The sequence below is a fragment of the Pseudophryne corroboree genome, chromosome 3 (genome assembly GCF_028390025.1).
Source record: "Pseudophryne corroboree isolate aPseCor3 chromosome 3, aPseCor3.hap2, whole genome shotgun sequence".
In the NCBI taxonomy this organism is placed as follows: Eukaryota; Metazoa; Chordata; class Amphibia; order Anura; family Myobatrachidae; genus Pseudophryne; species Pseudophryne corroboree.
In genome coordinates, this window is record NC_086446.1 from 775292780 (window position 1) to 775316035 (window position 23256).

Consider the following 23256-nt stretch of genomic DNA (forward strand, 5'->3'; position numbering starts at 1 on the left):
CTAAACTAGTCTAAAAAAAAGGCACCACAGGAGTGTTTTTCAGGTAGACAAACGTATACTGGTGGTCACTGTCAGCAAAACTCTGCACTGTACTCCTGCTATAGCTGCTCCCCAGTCCCTACAATTAAGCAGTGTGAGCACTCAGCACAGATATATCATGCAGCACACTGAGCACAGATATGGCATGGAGCGTTTTTTTCAGGCAGAGAACGGATAAAAAACTGGTGGTCACTTATCAGCAAAACTCTGCACTGTACTCCTCCTAACAGCTGCTCCCCAATCCTCCCCACAATTATAGTAAAATAAACAAGCAATCAGATCAACTGTCTCGTATTAGTATATAAACGGAGAGGACGCCAGCCACGTCCTCTCCCTATCATCTCAATGCATGTGTGAAAATGGCGGCGACGCGCGGCTGCTTATATAGAATCCGAATCTCGTGAGAATCCGACAGCGGGATGATGACGTTCGGGCGCGCTCGGGTTAACCGAGCCATACGGGAGAATCCGAGTATGGCTCGGACCCGTATAAAAAGGGTGAAGTTTGGGGGGGTTCGGTTTCGCGGAAACCGAACCCGCTCATCACTATTAGTAATAACCCGTGTTTCAGTGTTATGAACGTTATACCAGTTGCGTAAACCCTCCATCTAAGTGTTGTGAATGTACCAGCCATGTCTCAGTGTTATGGATGTTATACCAGTTAGTAATAAGCTGTGTTTCACTGTTATGGATGTCATACCAGTTAGTAATAAGCTATGTCTCAGTGTTATGGATGTTATACCAGTTAGTAATAAACCATGTCTCAGTGTTAAGGATGTTATACGAGTTAGTAATAAGCTGTCTCTCACTGTTATGGATGTCATACCAGTTAGTAATAAGCTATGTCTCAGTGTTATGAATGTTATACCAGTTAGTAATAAACCATGTCTCAGGTTATGGATGTTATACAAATTAGTAATTAGCCATGTCTCAGTGTTATGGATGTTATATATCGGTTAGTAATAACCCGTGTTTCAGTGTTATGGACGTTATACCTGTTGCGTAAACCCTCCATCTAAGTGTTGTGAATGTACCAGTTAGTAATAAGCCATGTCTCAGTGTTATGGGTGTTATACCAGTTAGTAATAAGCCATGTCCCAGTGTTATGGATGTTATACCAGTTAGTAATTAGCCATGTCTCGGTATTATGGTTGTTATATTGGTTAGTAATAACTCATGTCTCAGTGTTATGGATGTTATACCAGTTAGTAATTAGCCATGTCTCAGTGTTATGGATGTTATATCAGTTAGTAATGACCCGTGTTTCAGTGTTATGGACGTTATACCAGTTGCGTAAATCCTACATCTAAGTTTTGTGAATATACCAGTTAGTAATAAGCAATGTCTCAGTGTTATGGATGTTATACCAGTTAGTAATTTGCCATGTCTCGGTATTATGGGTGTTATATCGGTTAGTAATAACTCGTGTCTCAGTGTTATGGACGTTATACCAGTTAGTAGTAAGGGTGTGGTATGGAAGGTCGACAGTAATTATGTCGATAGTGTCTAGGTCGACCACTATTGGTCGACAGTAACTAAGTTGACAGTGTCTCTAAGTAGACAGTGTCTCTAGGTCGACATGTCAAAAAGTCGACATGAGTTTTTTTAATGTTTTTTTGTGTAGTTTTCTCTGTACAGTGACCGGGAACCCCAATTAGTGAACCATGTCCCCTAGCATGGCTCGCGAACTTTGGGCAAGGTGCCTCGCTCCATTACTGCTGCGCTCGGTACAGGTTACTATTCCCAATCGTAGTCATTGTGGATCGTTAGGTATGAAAAAGTTAAAAAAAATGTAAAAACATGTGAATAACTCATGTCGACCTTTTGAGCTGTTGACCTAGAACATGTCGACCTAGAAACCCTGTTGACCTAGTTAATGTCAACCAATAGTGGTCGACCTAGTTACTGTCAACCTAGAGACCGGATCCCAGTAATAAGCCATGTCTCAGTGTTGTAGATGGTATAACAGTTAAAAAAAACTTACGTCTCAGGGTTATGGATGTTTTAGCAGTTAGTAGTGAGCCATTCCTCAGTGTTCTGGATGTTATTCCAGTTAGTAATACGCCATGTCTCAGTGTTATGGATGTTATAACAGTTAGTAATAAGCCATGTCTCAGTGTTATGGATGTTATACCAGTTAGTAATAAGCCGTGTCTCAGTGTTTTGGATATTATACCAGTTAGTAATAAGCCATGTCTCAGTGTTATGGATGTTATAACAGTTAGTAATAATAAGCCATGTCACAGTGTTTTGGATATTATACCAGTTAGTAATAAGCCATGTCTCAGTTTTATGGATGTTATACCAGTTAGTAATTAGCCATATATCAGTATTATGGATGTTATACCACTTTGCAATAAGCCATGTCTCAGTGTTATGAATGTTATACCAGTTAGTAATTAGCCATGTCTCAGTGTTATGGATGTTATATCTGTTAGTAATAACCCGTGTCTCAGTGTTATGGACATTAATTCAGTAAGTAATAAGCCATGTCTCAGTGTTGTGGATGTAATACCAGTTAGTAATAAGCTATGTCTCAGTGTTATGGACATTATACCAGTTAGTATGTAATAAGCTATGTCTCAGTATTATGGACATTATACCAGTTAGTAATAAGCCCGTGTCTCAGTGTTATGGACATTATACCAGTTAGTAATAAGCCATGTCTCAGTGTTATGGACATTATACCAGTTAAGTAATAAGCCATGTCTCTGTGTTATGGACATTATACCAGTTAGTAATAAGCCATGTCTCAGTATTATGGACATTATACCAGTTAGTAACAAGCCATGTCTTAGTGTTATGGATGTTATATCGGTTAGTAATAACCCGTGTCTCAGTGTTGTGGACATTAAACCAGCAAGTAATAAGCCACATCTCCGTGTTATGGACATTATACCAGTTAGTAATAAACCATGTCTCAGTGTTATGGACATTATACCAGTTAGTAATAAGCTATGTCTCAGTGTTATGGACATTATACCAGTTAGTAATAAGCTATGTCTCAGTGTTATGGACATTATACCAGTTAGTAATAAGCCATGTCTCAGTGTTATGGACATTATACCAGTTAGTAATAAGCCACGTCTCAGTGTTATGGACATTATACCAGTTAGCAATACGCCATGTCTCAGTGTTATGGACATTATACCAGTTAGTAATAAGCCATGTCTCAGTGTTATGGACATTATACCAGTTAGTAATAAGCCACGTCTCAGTGTTATGGACATTATACCGGTTAGTAATAAGCTATGTCTCAGTGTTATGGATGTTTTTGAATTTGCCATCCCAGTGGTTGGGATGCATGTGGTCTTGTGACCGTCACAGAATCCTGACACCGCTCAGAACATCGGCGCCGTTACACTACCACCAGGATTCCGAAGGTAAGTCTCCTGGCGGGTATTAGGGTTAGGGTGTGGGGGTTGTAGACTTAGGGTTAGGCACTAGGGGGTCGTTAGCCATAGCCACCACCCCTGAAATTTAGCCATCGCCAAAACCCCTAGATTTAGCCCTAGCAGCCACCAGAGCAGGGTTATGCTGGAGGGGGGAGGGTTCACTTACTTAACCCCCCAAAAGTGTTGGGTTTGTCGGTTTCAGGATGCTGGGGCTGGTCATGTGACCACCGGTATCCCGAATGCCAGGATAATGTATTACCCCCATTATACAAGTTAGTAATAAGCCATGTCTCAGTGTTATCGATGCTGCTTTCAGAATCAGTTTCCCTCGACAACAAAAGTGGAAAACCTTTGCCTCTCCAGCCCTTCTGGCCTACAAATTGAAGGACAACTGGCGAGCCACAAGTTACCTGTGTTATTTTAGTGATGTGCAAACCAGTACTGTAAATAATAGACGACAATCAAATGTAAGTTTTCTGAATAATTCCTGGAAATATTACAGCTGTAATCTGGTTGCTGTGGGTTACAGCACATTCCTGCATATTGTACATTATTGTTACATAAACCCCAGTCTTAAAATTATGTCTTATCTCCGTTTAAGTAACCTTAAATTTTTGTTAAGATATTGATACTGTAGCTGACATTCGATAGAGTTATCACAGATCTTCTCATCCCTTCCTTTATCCCTCTCTGGTTCTACCTCACTAACACAAGTTCTGTCCTTATGTAGGATGCTCACACAGAAGTGGACTGGCCCCCAGTGAGAGACGAGTCACAGGACTATGACCTCATCAAGTTAAGTCGCAATGATACTCATAGCATTCTGAGGGTTTGGCGTCGATGGTTCACGTGTGACCCGTATGATCTGGAGATTCAGGTCAGTACATAAATATTCATAAGTAGCGTCTTATAAAATTAGGATGGTATTCATGTCACCAGCGGTCAGGAGGCTGACGGTCACATGACCTCAACCAGCATCTCACCCCCTCACTATCCCGATGGTCGGCATGCCGACCAACAGGGACTATTTCCACTCGTGGGTGTCCATGACACCCATAGAGTGGGAATAGAACCCGTGGCTACCGCAGGTTGCCACCGAGCCCACAGAATGGCGAGAGCAGTAAGCCCACAAGGGGCTTGCTGCACTCACCCACCCCCACACACAGGGTTCCCGGCGTTGGGAAGCTGACTGGCGGTCAGCCATACTACACCCATAAAATTGAATGAACTGTACTTAAAATCAGTTTGGAGTGCACACACGCTCTCGAGTCCAGGAATACCGACCATACCGCCTTGCACCCATTAATAATATCTGTGTCACCTGGAACATAGCAGAAGAGAGAGTTTCCGGAGATCTGCATCACAGAAATTACCGGAAATGTGATGCAGGCACCATGTTTCTGGAAATTTGCTCATGCGCACTACAGGAATCACAAGGAAAATGGCGCCCATTTCTCATGATGCTGCCCTGTTTGGAGTGTCATTAAGTAGCTAATTTACTGGAAACCATTGGAGTTCCTGAACCAATGTTTAGGACTAAACAATATTTTATGACCAATAGTAAAAACATTGGTTATACCAATGTTTTATGTCAGTGGCCCATCCCCATTTGCAGGTGTCTGCGGAAGGGAGGGCAATTTGATGCAATTACATTAAGCATCCCATGGATCCTAACAACCTAACTGTTAGGGTCTCCTGCCCTGTGCTGCCACGTCGTCATGGCAACCGGGAGACAAGTGCTAGCGGAGTAACCTGAGCGCAGCTGATACTCCGGTTCGGGTCTTTTGCTGTGCAGTGGTTACAGGCAGGGGATCCGGTGCTGGTTTTTGTGCTCACAGTCTGTGAGATCTGAGTGGGGCGTGGACAGCACCTGCTTTATAAGGCCTCTTCTCAGGTTAAGCAGATGCTGCTGAATCTTTGTTGGTTAGTCAGTTCCTGAAAGTTAGCCAGTACTGTGTAGCTTTGTATTTGTTGTTGCTTACTGCAAATAGGCCTGGGGATTTGGTACTATACTCTGCCAATCCAGACCTAGCAGTAAGACTGGAGTCAGTCGTTTAGCCTGCTGAGGTTCTTTTGCTATTCTGTGAACCCAGCAGGTTTGTGGCTGTACTTTCAGACCTGCATGCTTAATCCTCTCTCACTGTGCAGGGCGTTCATGTGTCAGTATAGTGGCAGTAAGCTGAACCTGTGCCCTGCAAGTGAGAATTAGGATTGTGGAGACTCTCCTTGTGTCTATTATTCCATCTCTGACAAAAGAGTTTACTGCCACACCCGTTGGTAACCCTTTAGGGTTTTGCTGTTGCCCTTAGCAACAGCATTTCGGGTTCTCTACGTATTAAAACACAACATCTTGCTTTTTCCATCTGAGCATTTCTAATACTAGGGAGACACCCAGGGGTAAATTTACTAACATTCGTATTTTCCGAAAAAAGGTCAAAGTTCAATCACGAATGACATCGAAAGTGTAAAACTGCAACTTTTTGAATTGATTACGACTAATTTACTAAGCTGTCGTATTCGGGTTTTTCTTTTGTTCCGATGTCGATGTCATTCGTGGTTTTTTTTCTATTTTTACGGCAGTGATTAGCAAAACACTGCCGACTTTTTTACAATGAATCTCGGCCGGATCTGTGTGATCCGTGCTGGGGTTCATTTTTTTTTGTTTTTTTTAAATTAAACACTGCAAAATATTTAAAAAAAAATTGCGTGGGGTCCCCCCTCCTAAGCATAACCAGCCTCGGGCTCTTTGAGCCGATCCTGGTTGCAGAAATATGGGGAAAAAAATGACAGGGGTTCCCCCATATTTAAGCAACCAGCATCGGGCTCTGCGACTGGTCCTGGTTCCAAAAATACGGGGGACAAAAAGAGTAGGGGTCCCCCGTATTTTTAAAACCAGCACCGGGCTCCACTAGCTGGACAGATAATGCCACAGCCGGGGGTCACTTTTATATAGTGCCCTGCGGCCGTGGCATCAAAAATCCAACTAGTCACCCCTGGCCGGGGTACCCTGGGGGAGTGGGGACCCCTTCAATCAAGGGGTCCCCACCCCCCAGCCACCCAAGGGCCAGGGGTGAAGCCCGAGGCTGTCCCCCCCCATCCAATGGGCTGCGGATGGGGGGGCTGATAGCCTTTGTTGTCAAAGAAAAGATATTGTTTTTAGTAGCAGTACTACAAGTCCCAGCAAGCCTCCCCCGCATGCTGGTACTTGGAGAACCACAAGTACCAGCATGCGGCGGAAAAACGGGCCCGCTGGTACCTGTAGTACTACTACTAAAAAAATACCCAAAAAAACACAAGACACACACACCGTGAAAGTATAATTTTATTACATACATACACACATACATACATACTTACTTATTGTAACACTGCCGTGTGCTGCCTGTCATTCAGTACAGGAGCACACAGCCGATCAGGAGAGTGCTACAACGTGGCGCTCCCTGATTGGCTGAAGAAACCCACTTAGACAGAAGTCAGAGTGGGTTTCTGGCAGTCGGGAAAAGGGGATCCATGTGAAAACATGGGTCCCCTTTTAGTGCGTGGCTCGGGTAAGCGTTTTGTTATTTCTTTCAAGTACGTGGATTACAAAGGATTTCTCCGAGGACCCTGGGCCCCTGGATCTCGTGAGTATAATTTCTTCAACAGGTACACCATGGATTCTACTGGAGAAGAGGACCGACCTGCGTGGGAACATAAGGTAAGTATGTATGTATGTGTGTATGTATGTAATAAAATTATACTTTCACGGTGTGTGTGTCTTGTGTTTTTTTGGGTATTTTTTTAGTAGTAGTACTACAGGTACCAGCGGGCCCGTTTTTCCGCCGCATGCTGGTACTTGTGGTTCTCCAAGTACCAGCATGCGGGGGAGGCTTGCTGGGACTTGTAGTACTGCTACTAAAAACAATATCTTTTCTTTGACAACAAAGGCTATCAGCCCCCCCATCCGCAGCCCATTGGATGGGGGGGGGCAGCCTCGGGCTTCACCCCTGGCCCTTGGGTGGCTGGGGGGGGGACCCCTTGATTGAAGGGGTCCCCACTCCCCCAGGGTACCCCGGCCAGGGGTGACTAGTTGGATTTTTGATGCCACGGCCGCAGGGCACTATATAAAAGTGACCCCCGGCTGTTGCATTATCTGTCCAGCTAGTGGAGCCCGGTGCTGGTTTTAAAAATACGGGGGACCCCTACTCTTTTTGTCCCCCGTATTTTTGGAACCAGGACCAGGCGCAGAGCCCGATGCTGGTTGCTTAAATATGGGGGAACCCCTGTCAATTTTTTCCCCATATTTCTGCAACCAGGATCGGCTCAAAGAGCCCGAGGCTGGTTATGCTTAGGAGGGGGGACCCCACGCAATTTTTTTAAAAAAAATAAACACTTTCCCACCCCTTCCCACTGATATACATGCACGGATCTCATGGATCCGTGCATGCCTATCTTATCACGAATAAAAAATAAAGATCTGGGTTTTTTTAGCACTTTTTTACGAGTTGTAATTTTTCACGGCAGTGTTTTGTTTTTTTTTGCTTTGCACTTCTTAGTAAATGACCAAGATTCATACTTAAACAGCCGCGTTTTGACCGATGGTGTATTCATTCGTGATTTTTTTCCTAGGACTTTCAAATATTACGAATGCCCTCATCACTGCCGTGATTATTGCTTAGTAAATTACCGAGATGACACTTTGATGAAAAAACGGCATCTCGGTCAAAATCGGGAGCTTAGTAAATTTACCCCCCAGTTTCTTAGCCTCTGGGCTTCTCTGTTCACTTTTTGTTGGTTTTGTTACCCTATCACCTTCTGTGTACGTAATGTCATATTTCCCAGTCTGTCTGTGAGTTCATTTGTTTTGCATCCCTTTCTGTTCAGACACCAGTACATTCCTGCAGGCACTGGTGTGCATAACAGTTCAAATACCAGTACATTCCTGCAGGCACTGGTGTGCATAACATATTCAGCAGCCCAATACTCATGTTGAAATTTGTGGGAATATGGAGCATACCCCTCAAAATACGTTGCAACAGGTGGTCGATCAGGTGCAGGTCCTGACTCGACAATTTAATGATTTGTCCATTAAAATGCCCACCTCCCAGGCCGCTGGCGGAGCTCCCGCAGCAGCAGCTCCTTCAGGGGTTAAGGAGCCGAAAGTAAATCTTCCGGATCGTTTTTCTGGAGATTGCTCGCAGTTCTTTTGTTTCAAGGAGAGCTGCAAGCTATATTTCCAGCTTAGGCCTCAGTCTTCTGGGTCAGAGATTCAGCGGGTGGGCATAGTGATTTCCTTGCTACAAGGAGACCCACAGGTCTGGGCATATGGGTTGCAGCCTGACTGTCCGTCGCTTAAAAGTATTGATGCTTTTTTTTACGGCACTGGGCATGTTGTATGATGACTCTGACAAGACGGCCTCAGCTCAGATTTCGATCCTTAAGCAAGGGCGAAGGCCAGTTGAGGTTTACTGTACGGAGTTTCGGAGGTTGGCCCATGATACCCAGTGGAATGATGCAGCCCTGAGACACCAGTACCGAAGAGGTCTTTCTAACCAGATAAAAGACCAACTGGTACAATATCCCTTGCCTGATAGCTTGGATCAGCTCATGCAGTTATCCATCCGGGTGGATAGACGGCTGAGAGAGCGTAGGCTTGAAAGGGAGACCGAGGTTTCCTTCTTTCCCAAGGGAACCTCAGACTCTGAGGAATTTTCCGAGGAGCCTATGCAGATTGGGGCTACCCGCCTCTCCTCGCGTGAGAAGACGCGGAGGAGACAGCAGGGGTTGTGTTTGTACTGTGGGAATAAGGGTCATGTGGTAGTGTCATGCCCAGAAAAGCCGGAAAACTTCAGGGCCTGAGGGTGATGGGAAATATCCTGTCAGGCCAGAAGTCAGAATTTCCCAAGAAGACTTTTATCATTCCGGTGACCTTGAAGATCCTCGGTCAAACTGTCAAGACTGAGGCCTTTGTGGACAGTGGGGCCGACGGGGTTTTTATGGACTGCCAATTCGCCCTGAAACACTCTTTTTCCTTAGTACCCTTGGCGTCAGAAATTGAGATTTGTGGGTTAAACGGGGAACCATTATCCCAGGGTAAAATTACCTCTTGCACTAGCCAGATTTCTTTGTTTATTGGAGCCACACACTCTGAAAAATTGTCCTTTTATGTGACTGTCTGTACTTTTGCCCCATTGGTGTTGGGGTTACCCTGGTTAAGGGCCCACAATCATCAATTTGACTGGGTCTCTGGGGAGATTCTTAGTTGGGGTACTGATTGTTTCAGGAGTTGCTTGAGCCTTCCAGTCAGGCTCTCGAAGCTAAGTTTGCCAGGATTGCCAGGGTGTTATGCAGATTTTGCGGACGTGTTCTCCAAAAAAGTTGCAGAGGTACTACCTCCCCATCGCCCCTATGACTGTGCCATTAATTTGTTGCCGAATGCTAATCTTCCCAAAAGCAGGTTGTACTCCCTGTCACGTCCTGAGACTCAGGCTATGGCAGAGTACATTCAGGAGAACTTGGCTAAAGGATTTATCAGACCTTCACAGTCTCCAGTTGGGTCGGGGTTCTTCTTCGTGGGTAAAAAGGACGGTTCATTGCGACCCTGCATCGACTTCAGGGAATTGAACCGTATCACGATTAAAAACTCATACCCACTGCCTCTCATTTCGGTCTTGTTTGACCAGCTTCGTACTGCCACCATTTTTTCTAAGATTGACCTACGCGGTGCGTACAATCTAATCCGAATAAGAGAGGGGGATGAATGGAAGACTGCCTTTAATACCCACTCAGGGCATTATGAATATTTGGTGATGCCTTTTGGGCTCTGTAATGCCCCGGCAGTCTTCCAGGATTTCATGAACGATGTGCTCAGGGAATATTTGGATAGATTCTTAGTCGTATACTTAGATGACATCCTAATCTTCTCTCATTCTCTCGAGGAACATCGGAAGCATGTACGCTTGGTCCTCCAGAAACTCAGAGACCACCGGCTTGGGGCGAAGCTGGAGAAGTGCGAATTTGAAGTTCAGCAAATCGCATTTCTAGGATATATTATCTCCCCAGAAGGTTTCCAAATGGAGGGTTCCAAGGTACAGGCAGTCCTGGATTGGGTGCAGCCCACTAGTTTGAAGGCGCTTCAGCGTTTCCTGGGCTTTGCAAATTTTTATAGACGATTTATCGCTGGATTTTCGTCTATAGTGGCGCCCTTGGTGGCACTCACTAAGAAAGGGGCGGATGTTGCTCACTGGTCTCGTGAGGCCAAAGCGGCTTTTGACCGTCTCAAAAGGGCATTTGTCTCGGCCAAGGTGCTGCGACACCCAGATCCAGAGCGTCCTTTTGTGGTGGAGGTGGATGCCTCTGAGATGGGTATTGGGGGAGTGCTCTCTCAGATGGGAGTGTCTGATAATTGCCTTCATCCCTGTGCTTACTTTTCCTGTAAATTTTCGCCTGCCGAGATGAATTATGACGTGGGTAGCCGGGAATTGTTGGCTATTAAGGATGCACTCGAGGAGTGGAGACACTGGCTTGAGGGGGCTAAGTTTGTGGTTTCAATTCTCACCGACCATAAGAATTTGGCATATTTAGAGTCAGCGAAGCATCTCAATGCCAGGCAGGCACGATGGGCTTTGTTTTTTGCTCGCTTTAATTTTTTGATAACATATCGCCCTGGGTCAAAAAACATCAAGGCTGATGCGCTCTCGCTGAGTTTTGCTCCAATCCAGGAGACCACCGAGGAGCCGTTGCCCATTGTGTCCCCATCATGTATTAAAGTGGGCATTACCCAGGACCTCTTGTCATTAGTCCTTAGAGCACAGGAGCAGGCTCCTCCAGACCTTCCGGTAGGTCTTTTGTTTGTGCCTCCTAGGTTAAGACAGCGAGTGTTCCTGGAATTCCATGCCAAGAAGTCGGCAGGTCACCCGGGTATTGCCAGAACTCGGGAGTTGCTATCTAGGGCGGTGTGGTGGCCCTCGGTGGCTAAGGATGTGGATCAGTGGGTTCGGGCATGTGACATCTGTGCCCGAAATAAAACTCCTAGAGGGGTTCCTGTTGGCCCATTACATCCACTCTCTTTTCCATCTAAGCCATGGACCCACATTTCAATGGATTTTGTGGTGGACTTGCCCAAATCCTCAGGGATGACAGCCATCTGGGTTGTCGTTGACAGGTTTTCGAAGATGGCGCACTTCGTTCCACTGGTTGGGCTGCCATCGGCCAGACGCCTGTCTGAATTATTTATGCTGCATGTTGTGCGTCTCCACGGGTTGCCACTTGATGTGGTCTCTGACCGCGGATCCCAGTTTGTGGCCAAATTCTGGAGGGCATTTTGTTCCGATCTCCAGATTTCTGTCAGCTTGTCGTCAGGCTACCATCCGCAGTCTAATGGGCAGACTGAAAGGGTGAACCAGTCCTTGGAGCAGTTCCTCAGGTGTTATGTCTCCAAGTGTCAGACTGACTGGGTTGCTCATCTGTCCATGGCGGAGTTTGCCTATAACAACGCGGCTCACTCTGCTACAGGGATATCTCCCTTCCTTTGTGTGTATGGGCATCATCCTAAGGCCAATTCTTTTGACCCCCTGGACTCCACGCCTGGTTGTTCCTCTGTCGTTTCGGTCCTTAGAAGTATTTGGAGGAAAGTGAAGAAAGCCCTTGTGTCTGTGTCATTAGTGACCAAAAGGGTTTTTGATAAGGGGAAAAGACCCTGCAGCTTCAAATTAGGAGACTTCGTCTGGTTGTCTACCAAGAATTTGAAGTTGAGACCGCCATCTCATAAGTTAGGCCCCCGGTTCATCGGCCCTTATAAGATCACCAGGGTTATCAATCCGGTGGCATTTCAGTTAGATCTGCCCCGTTCTTTGGGTATCAATAAAACATTTCATTGTTCCCTTTTAAAAAGGGCGATTAGTAATCCTTCTTCCAGAGGAAGACCTTCCCCTCTTCTGATACGTGGCCAGAGGGAGTTTGTTGTAGAAAGGATTCTTGACTCCAAGATGGTTCGGGGTCGGCTGTTATTTTTGGTGCACTGGAAGGGGTATGGCCCGGAGGAGCGGTCGTGGGTGCGCAGTTGTGATCTTCATGCCCCCAGACTGATACGCTCTTTCTTCTCGCAGTTCCCCGATAAACCTGGTGGTAGGGGTTCTTTTACCCCTCGTCAGAGGGGGGGTACTGTTAGGGTCTCCTGCCCTGTGCTGCCACGTCGTCATGGCAACCGGGAGACAAGTGCTAGCGGAGTAACCTGAGCGCAGCTGATACTCCGGTTCGGGTCTTTTGCTGTGCAGTGGTTACAGGCAGGGGATCCGGTGCTGGTTTTTGTGCTCACAGTCTGTGAGACCTGAGTGGGGCGTGGACAGCACCTGCTTTATAAGGCCTCTTCTCAGGTTAAGCAGATGCTGCTGAATCTTTGTTGGTTAGTCAGTTCCTGAAAGTTAGCCAGTACTGTGTAGCTTTGTATTTGTTGTTGCTTACTGCAAATAGGCCTGGGGATTTGGTACTACACTCTGCCAATCCAGACCTAGCAGTAAGACTGGAGTCAGTCATTTAGCCTGCTGAGGTTCTTTTGATATTCTGTGAACCCAGCAGGTTTGTGGCTGTACTTTCAGACCTGCATGCTTAATCCTCTCTCACTGTGCAGGGCGTCCATGTGTCAGTTTAGTGGCAGTAAGCTGAACCTGTGCCCTGCAAGTGAGAATTAGGATTGTGGAGACTCTCCTTGTGTCTATTATTCCATCTCTGACCAAAGAGTTTACTGCCACACCCGTTGGTAACCCTTTAGGGTTTTGCTGTTGCCCTTAGCAACAGCATTTCGGGTTCTCTACGTTTAAAAACACAACATCTTGCTTTTTCCATCTGAGCATTTCTAATACTAGGGAGACACCCAGTTTCTTAGCCTCTGGGCTTCTCTGTTCACTTTGTGTTGGTTTTGTTACCCTATCACCTTCTGTGTACGTAATGTCATATTTCCCAGTCTGTCTGTGAGTTCATTTGTTTTGCATCCCTCTCTGTTCAGACACCAGTACATTCCTGCAGGCACTGGTGTGCATAACAGTTCAAATACCAGTACATTCCTGCAGGCACTGGTGTGCATAACACTAACTCAACCTACAAAGTCTGCCGACTCTGCGTCTCCTCATAGTACCCTAGGATTTACTCCAAGGGCAACATTTACTAAAGTTCAATTTGGGACGCATTAGTATGAATATTAAAGATCGACTGATATCAATTCTAATCAAACTGCAAAATCCCTTAAAAAATCCTTAATTTACTAATAATTAATTTTGCATTCGATTTTCAAATCTAATTTGATTTTGCCAGATGATATAATAATATGCCTCCCAATTTATCAACCTTGTTGCTAATAGCCCAAAGGTACATTCGATTTTGAGTGGTATTTAAGTTGAATTTAGTTTTAGGTTCGATTTGACATTTAATTTTGCCTTTAGTAAATCTCCAAAGTCAAAATTGAATGGAAATCAAATAGCAAATCCCTCAAAACTGAAAATTTTACTTTAGTAAATATACCCTCAGGTTCTGAACTTCCTCTCTTGCCATTCCCCATCTGCTCAATTATTCTGCAATACCTGCATTGGTTTTCCATAGGTTCAAGTATACAGTGTACAATTCAAACCTATACTACAGCTTAATTTATTGTATAAGTGAGATTGCTTGTCTTCTACTTTTTATTTTTGCTGCTTTTTCTGTGAGAGTAACAGGGAGTTAGACCTTACAAACAATATGGGAGGGGCTGTGATTGAGGACCTCACTCAGTGCATGTCGTGCAAGATGTATGCACACCTGGAGCTACCGGCCCAGTGTGAATACATCTGCACGAGGTGTGTGCGAACGTTTGCCCTGGAAGCACAGGTAACTGATCTAGAGCAAACCGTTACGCGACTGAGGGGGATTCACAATCTCGAGCGTAGTTTAGACAGAACGGTGGAGGAGTTGCGGGAGGGGTCACTGGTAGAAGAGGATGATGATCAGGTAGCCAGTTGGGTCACAGTTAAAAGGAAGAAAAAGAGGGGGAGGCACGACATCTCCGAACTATCAAACCCGAACAAATTTGCCCGATTGGACGAGGAATCGGAGGATGAGAGTGAAGAAATGACGGTGCCGGAGGAGACTGCTCCCTCTAGCATCCAGAGGTGCGGTCCCTCTGGCGCGGTTGGGATAAAAGATAGAGAGGTACCTAGTCAGATGGTGGTGGTAGGGGATTCTATCATCAGGAAGGCAGATAGGGCAATCTGCTACCGGGACCGTGATCGCCGTACAGTCTGTTGTCTCCCGGGTGCTCGGTTACGGCACATCGCGGATCGGGTAGATAGATTGTTGGGAGGGGCTGGCAAAGACCCGGCGGTCTTGGTGCACGTTGGCACCAATGACAAAGTTAGCGGAAGGTGGGATGTCCTTAAGAAAGACTATAGGGACTTAGGAAAGAAACTGAAGGCAAGGACATCTAAGGTAATATTCTCGGAATTATTACCCGTGCCACGCGCTAGTCCAGGGAGGCAGAGGGAGATTAGGGAGGTAAATGTGTGGCTTAGGGATTGGTGCAGGAAAGAGAGGTTTGTGTTCCTGGAACACTGGGCGGACTTCTCAGTCAGGCGCCATCTCTTTTGTCATGACGGATTGCACCTGACTGAGGAGGGGGCAGCGGTGCTGGGGGGAAGGATGGTTAGAAGGTTGGAGGAGATTTTAAGCTAGGAGCTTGGGGGGAGGGTTTAGCAAGAAACTACGGGTCATGCAGTGAGAATAGTGGGGATGGCGGTAGTAAACGAAATGGGGGAGAAGTTGGGGGGAGGGTAAGAGCAGGCGGTAAGGTTACTAACATGGGTACTAAAAGGGATTTTACAAAAGCACTAACCAATGATGATTACAGGTCATCATTGCTACATAAGGTGAAAGATGTCCCTAACGCAAGGTAAAATACTTATCTTAGTTGTATGTATGTAAACGCCAGAAGCATTACTGGTAAAAAGGGTGAACTAGAAATACTTGCAGCAAGCAAACAGTATGATATTATAGGCATTACTGAAACTTAGTGGGATGAATCTCATGATTGGACAGTCAATCTAGAGGGCTATACACTGTTTAGAAGAGACAGACTAAATAAAAAGGGTGGAGGGGTGTGTCTTTACGTAAAGCCGTTTTTAAAACCTAATATATGGGAAGATATTCAGGAGGGGACTGTAGACACTGTCGAGACATTATGGGTAGAAATTGCATGCAGGGAAAAAGCAATAAAAAAGTTAGTATTGGGTGTATGCTATAGGCCGCCTGGTATCAACGCATAGAATTGTGTCAAAGTCAGAAAAATAACACTATGCACACTACCATATTTGCACCTCATACAGGTCCGTGCTGCGCATGCGTGCGCTCTCCCGTGCGTGCGCATACCCGCTGTTACGTGCACCCGCAGGTGCACGATATGCGTATTTACGGTAGAGTTTATGTGTTCGTAGCGTGCGACTCAATCGTTACATATTTTCACTATATAATGTATTTTAAAGATCATGGTCCCTTTGATAGATTCTGAAAGTTTAGTTAATGTAGCATGTTCCTGGACAGAGAGATCCCTCTTTGTATTGTACGAAGGGTCCAACAGGAGTCATACAGTGATGTTTAGTATCCATCGGAAGAGTATTTAATTAGCAATATTCCGGTGTTGGTTTGGAGCGGATTAATCGCTCGTGCGAATAGTTATGGACATAAGAAGTTTATGTCCATTTACTATTATTTGCAGTTACTTATCCATGCGGCGGGAAACCTAGTTTCCCACCCACCTGAGCAGTTGGAAGTAGCCACAGCCCACCTGTATGAATCAACCTATGACCTTTTGTTATAATTCGAAGCCAAATTCCTGTGTCCAATGAACAATGAGATTGTAGGGACCATTGAATTGTATTGTGTGTGGGGCATAAATAGACAAGCCGATGGTATCCAGCTCACTCTCTTCAACGGTTCTCATTGCTGATAATCGGGAGCTGGATATCCAGAGGCGCATGCGATCGTTTCCCCTTGTGCGTAAGTTTTTCTCCGCAATCATATTGTCTTATTGTCATTGTGAGCCATTTCTCTCTCTCTCTTCTCCTCTTTCTCTCCAATTTTCCCTTAAACGTAATTGTATTATATTGTATTTCCTGTGTAGTTATCTGGTTAGTTAGTCTATGTTATATTGTAGTGTGTGACTTGTACTGTATTAATCTTTTTGCAAGTAATAACATTCATATAAGGCGTTAGACCCTAAGCACGGTATCTGTGTATTTCTTATAGTGTTAAGTATTCTCAGAGCGTCGGTGACGCTCGAACAGCTTTTGAGTTAATAAGGTTATACTGTGTTGCATTTACACCCTATCACTACACTAAGGTTTTACTGCATAATACATTGTTGATGGTTTAGATATAAAGGTTTAACATTGTGAGCGTCTGCGCCGCTGGTGATCTCCTCGTGGTCCCGAGCGTCCGCTACGCTATAGCGAATCATTACGTTAGTCGGCAGCCAACAGCATGCCTGCCTGTGATCTCTTGGCCGTGAGCGAACGTGACGCTTGAGCGTCTCGACTACGGCTAAGCGATTGTTACGCAACGTGCGTACCCTTACGGTACTCCATACGTAAATACTGTACATTGTTCTTAGACCTATTAAAGGGTTTTATATAAGATAAATATTTAGCTTTGTCAATTGGTGACTCGTCCAGTCCTTCACATATCTCTGCTAGGTAATATCAGCAGACATTATCCATCAGCAAAGGGCGGGAGATCATATTCCCCATAGTGCTGTCTGGATAAGCGTCTGCTTCGCTTAAGTAAAGAGTGATGAGGGAATCCGGAACCGGAGGTAAGAACAAAAACGTTAGTGTCTTTTAAAACTGTTTATTTCTATCTTGTGTACGCACACACGCATATCTGCATTTCTTCATTCGTGTATTTTCATATATCACCCTCCTGTTTGCCATTGTATAATTGATAAACGTGCTAAGAGAGATTTGTCGCTATTTAAATAGTTAAAGTGTAAAAGTAATACATTAAGGGGTAAATTGTAAAACACGTGCACAGCTTGGCCTGAGATACAAGGAGAGACCTGTGTGGTGCTTGGTAGATGATTACAGTTAAAAACCATCTACATTGATAAACGTGTTAGTTGTGTTACGGTGGACAAAGACTGGTGTACACGTGTCTCTAACAAAGGGAGAGACTCGCGTGCGCAAAGGCCGGCGCACGCAGCGTAAATTACGCAACGGAGCGTCTGGGTACGCCCACGTAACTCAAATCACACGATAAGTGTTATTTTAGCAGGCGAAGAGGTGGCAACGTGATAAATAGCGCAAATCTATTTTTAGTGTCCGAAATTTAGACTAACAGATCCTTCTCCAAATTCATAACACATCTGGTCTAAAGAGAAATTTCTGGGCAGAAATATAAATAGAAACAAAAGTGTACATGTTGTGAGTGAGTGTTTGTTTTTACAATTTTGGGGATTGAACCACAGAAATCATCGAGTTCTCGTGAAGGTACATACGTGTAAGTGACATGCACGGTGGCTAGGGAGGCATCTCTGGTTAAACATAAAATTTGAGCATTAGAGTGTAGCGGACCAGGAGGTATAGCAGACCAGGAGGTCAGACCAGGAGGTCATATAACAGACCAGGAGGTCTAGGTACAAAGAAGTCCGCTATAGAGACAAGGCACAACACCAAGAAGGGTTGGTGCAACACCCATATAGGCCATAAAAGCTCAGGCTGAAGGAATTCGCAGCTGCTGAATGTCGATTCCGTTGGTCGCTCCGTACATAAGATTAGTTGCTTATGTGCTGAACGATTGTACCGCACGTAATTGTGTACATTAGTTAGTAATCTGACCTAGTACTATTAGAGTAAAGGGGTCACAAACGCTATTTGTACATTCTAACGTGATTTGTGAAATTTTTTATTTTTTCAAAAAGGGAAGTTCGCTGGTCACTCTAGAACTATCCGACAACCTCACCTTTACTGGAAAGGGTTAATGCTCTGCGGATCACACTCACATGTTCCAGTAAACGAAGGTTCATAGGGGCCCTGGGTCGAGTACGCCAGCACTATATCAGTGTGTGGGCATATTGGTCGGCGTGGGCGAGTGAGTGAGGTGCTCGGTAAACTTCACCGTCAACCTATCTTTGAATATTTTGGTTTTTTTTAAGGGTTCGCTGAAGACCCTGATATAGAGGTCAGAGGTAGAGCAAGCAACACCTGCAAATTATGGGGGCCAGTTGTTCAGGAAGGGGGTGATCAACCTCGGTTCGGGTTGATTCTGTAAACCGACCAGTCGGGTCGGCAAGGTACGTAATGTGTGAAAAATACGGAAGTCACACAGAAATTTTATGTGATGAATGGGAGAGAATGACGGTACATGACGGGGAGAAATTCCCAAGAGTAGGTAGCTTCAGCCCAGAAGTGTTACAAAATTTAAGGAGGAGGATATGTCTCATTAAATCAGCAAAGAGACGAATCAAACATTATGATTATTTGCAGTTGTGGCAACAGGAAGGTGAAATACAGAGAGGATTGGCTCAGGCGGCGGGATCTGGCCCTATCAGGAAACTGATAGCCACGGCCCCACCGCCACCATACATATCAGGAGAGAAATTGGTTGCGGAGAATAACGCACTAGGGTGTAACACACAAACACTTAGCAACTGTGTAAATGTTAATAAGTTAACCCATGCAAGTATTAACCCGTGCAAGTTGTACCCTGTTTTGAACTTTCCCCAGGAGTGTGATCAAGAGGATGAATCGGCAACAATATCAGCGCTCTCTCTAGCAGCCACCATAGCGGAGACAACAGTAGGCACAGCTCCACCCCCGAGATTAGTAACAAAGGCCCCTAGTGGAGGGACAGGTGAGGTCGTATCAACGGGTAAGTACGGCACCATACACTATGCTGAAACTATTTCACCACAGGCTGTAGAATCTACACAGAGTGATGTTGTTAGAATTAATCCTGTTAAGGTAATAGTAGTGCCAAATGGGAAAACGGACACTTCAGGAGTCACTCCTGTTAGGAACATTGCCATGTACAGCGCGTTTTCCCGAATGGAATTAAGGACCATAGTGTCTGAATTCCCTGACCCCAGAAAAGATTTAGTTGCTAGCCAAAAATACATCAGAGACCTAGGAAACACTTTAGAGCCCAATAACAAAGATTGGCAGATATTGCTGAGGGCATGTTTACCCTCCAATGTCGACGCAGCTCAATTTTTAGCTGACTGTGGATTAGATCAGGATGTACCCCTTACAGATGTGTACAACAAAGATAACGTAAAAAGAATAAGTTTACAGTAAAAGGAGTATTTCCCAGCGGTAGTTAAATGGAACAAGATATTCTCCATTAAACAAAAAGAGTCAGAGACAGCTGCAGAGTATTTTCACAGGGCATTATTAGAGATGGCCAAATACACAGGCATAGAGGACATTAAAACAAACATAAACCATCGAGAAGTAGCAGTATCGGTACTAATGGATGGTTTAAAGGAGGCATTAAAGACCAGGGTACAGACCACACAACCATGTTGGCGAGGTCTGTCGGTGGTTACTTTGAGAGAGGCTGCTATTGATCACGACCGGAATATCACCAGACACAGGGAGTCACAAGGTGATAAGTTAATGTCAGTAAGTATACAGGCCCTGACCACAAAACAGCCTGTGTTTATATCACCAAACCCTGTGGGTAAGTCAAATGTGGTAACATGTTATTTTTGTCATAAACAGGGACACATAGCACGAGACTGTAGAACGAAAAATTCGCAAAGATCATACCAACCCCCTAGACAACGACACGACACACGACATTGGGATCAGGGTCCGCAGAGACGGAGTTATGAGCCACATACAGGGGAAACAAAAAGATACCCCCCGAACAGAGACTGGCACACCTCTGGTAGTTCCCAGCTAACTCCCTCACAAGTAGTTGCTGCCAGCGGGATTCAGGGAGGTCACCATACCCAATAGGGGTGTGGCCATACCTGTAATCTGCAGCCAGTAAAATTGATTGCAAGTCTTGGAAGTGAACCCGAAATTGCAATTAATGTAGCTGGTAAATCATTAAACTTTCTTGTAGATACGGGGGCGGCCAAATCAGTGATAAATTCGACAGTGGGCATGAGAACCACTGGTAGGACAATTCCAGCCATGGGAGTAACAGGAGTAGTCCAGCATTACCCTGTTAGCAAACCAGCCGAGATTACAATAGGGCCTTTACATACCAAGCATTCCTTTTTGCTGGCTGCATCGGCACCGACTAATCTCCTGGGAAGAGACTTATTGTGTAAAATGGGGTGCGTCATTTATTGTACTCCTGAAGGTGTTTTCTTGGACATACCTGAGAATCACGCTCAGGAAGTGCGAGACATGTTAGACTCCCCATCAAAATTAATGTCACATACCATTATGACAAATAGGACTCCATCCCAAGTAGAAGAGATGACATCCCAGATACCAGAGTCACTTTGGACTAAAGATGGACAGGACACTGGATTAATGGCAAACGTAGCTCCGGTAGTTGTACAAGTAAAAGATGGTAGGATAGCTCCAAAAATCCCACAGTACCCTCTGAAGCCAGAGGTGGAGTTAGGAGTTTACCCAGTAATAGAGCGCTTGCTACAACAGTGCATTCTGGTAAGAACGTCCAGCACTGCCAATAGTCCCATTTTCCCTGTTAAAAAGAGTGGGGGGAGGGGTTACAGGCTAGTGCAGGATCTAAGGGGGATTAACAAAATAGTTGAGAGTCAGTTCCCCGTAGTGCCAAATCCAGCTGTCATCCTTATGCAAATCCCTCCCACTGCAAAATTTTTCACTGTTATTGACCTCTGCTCCGCTTTCTTTTCGGTACCTCGGCACCCTGACAGCCAATATCTGTTTGCATTTACATACAGAGGAGTCCAATACACATGGACTCGATTACCACAAGGATTCATAGATAGTCCAAGTATATTTTCCCAGGCTTTGCATGATTGTTTACAGTCTTTCCAACCAGAGAGTGGATCAGTATTGATACAGTATGTGGATGATTTACTGCTGTGTTCAGATTCATTGGAAGCGTCCCTGAAAGATACGAAACAGCTCCTGTTTCATCTTTCAGACACAGGACACAAGGTTTCCAAAGACAAGTTGCAATTATGCCAAACTAAAGTAAAATATTTGGGACACTGTCTAACACAAGGACTGAGACACCTGACCGCTGATAGAATCCAAGCAATTAGAGACATGACTCTGCCACAAACTCAGCAGCAGATCAGAACATTCTTAGGAATGTGTGGGTATTGCCGTAACTGGATCCCAGGATTTTCCATTCTAGCGTTACCTTTGCAGGAGATGGTCTCCTCAAACAAACCTGATCGGATTTCGCATACAGACGAATCCGAAATGGCATTTGAGAGACTTAAACAGTGCCTAACGCAGGCACCAGCATTAGATATGCCAGACTATGGGAAACCCTTTGAGCTGTACGGAACAGAAAGTGCTGGTTGCGCGGCAGGCGTCCTAACCCAAAAGCACGGTGATGCCAGCAGGCCGGTAGCATACTACAGCGCTCAGCTAGACACGGCAGCGCGATCCCTCCCCACATGCTTGCGAAGCGTTGCTGCGATAGCATTGCTAGTAACGAAAAGCGAAGATGTAGTGCTAGGTCACAACCTCACAATTCATACACCACATGCAGTGTCAGCCTTGTTAAATTCTGCCCAAACCAGGCACGTCTCATCAGCGCGGTTTACAAGATGGGAATTGGCACTAATGGCCCCCGTAAACATCACCATAAAGAGATGCAGTGCATTAAATCCTGCAACATATCTCCCAGGTGTGCCTGGACAGGCACAAAGGGTGGAGGATGAGAGTGGTGGGGAAGGAGGATTTAATTCAAAGGAAGACACACATGATTGTATGGAATATTTGACCCAAAATTTTACCGCAAGGCCTGACATCAGTGACAACCCACTGGAAGAGGTAGAACTGACTTTCTACACGGACGGTAGTTGTCATAGACAGTCAGACTCGGGAGACTTGTGTACTGGATACGCAGTCGTAGATGACCAAGGCACCATAGAAGCAGAACCGCTAGGCCCACCTCACTCAGCCCAGGTTGCTGAACTGGTCGCCCTAACCAGAGCATGTGAATTGGCTAAGGGTAAGTCAGCCAATATCTACACCGCTTCTAGATACGCCTTCGGGGTAGTTCATGATTTCGGAGCCCTATGGCGTCTCAGAAATTTCATGACGGCAGCTGGTACACCGGTAGCGCATGCAGCTCACATCAAAAGGCTTCTAACAGCGATACAGGAACCCGACAGAGTGGCTGTTATCAAGTGTAAAGCACACACATATAGCCAAGACCCAGTATCACTTGGTAACAGCCGAGCAGACGAAGCTGCTAAGTTAGCAGCCGCTACCCCCAGACAGACAGACACCACACAACTGATGGTATTTAATACCATCAACACACAGAAGTTGTGTGAAATGCAAAATTTGTGTTCCACACAGGAAAAGGCAGTCTGGAAGGCAAAGGGATATAGCCAGGAGTCCTCAGGACTCTGGACGGATGGACATGGTAAACCAGTGGCCCCCAGAGCATACCTTCCATGTTTGGCTGAAGCAGCTCACGGGCTGACTCATCTGGGCAAGGAAGGGATGTGCAAGTTGGTAAGAGCATATTGGTGCGCCCCAGGATTTTCATCTCATGCGAGTAAGAGAGCAATGTCATGCCTTACCTGTTTGAGAAAGAACATCGGAAAGGCAATACCAACAGAACCATCTCATATCCCACCTGCAGGCGGTCCTTTCCAGGTAATACAGATTGACTTCATTCAATTACCCCCTTGTCGG

At 45.4% G+C, this 23256-nt stretch overlaps 1 protein-coding gene across 1 annotated transcript in view; it reads left to right on the forward strand.

Annotated features, from left to right (window-relative positions):
• The window catches only part of LOC135056863 (DBH-like monooxygenase protein 2), a 404570-nt gene that overhangs the window by 6348 nt on the left and 374966 nt on the right, over positions 1–23256 (forward strand). The window contains exon 2 of the mRNA XM_063962536.1: positions 4164–4310. Within this exon, the coding sequence (XP_063818606.1) occupies positions 4164–4310 (147 nt within the window). The remainder of the gene's footprint in view (positions 1–4163; positions 4311–23256) is intronic.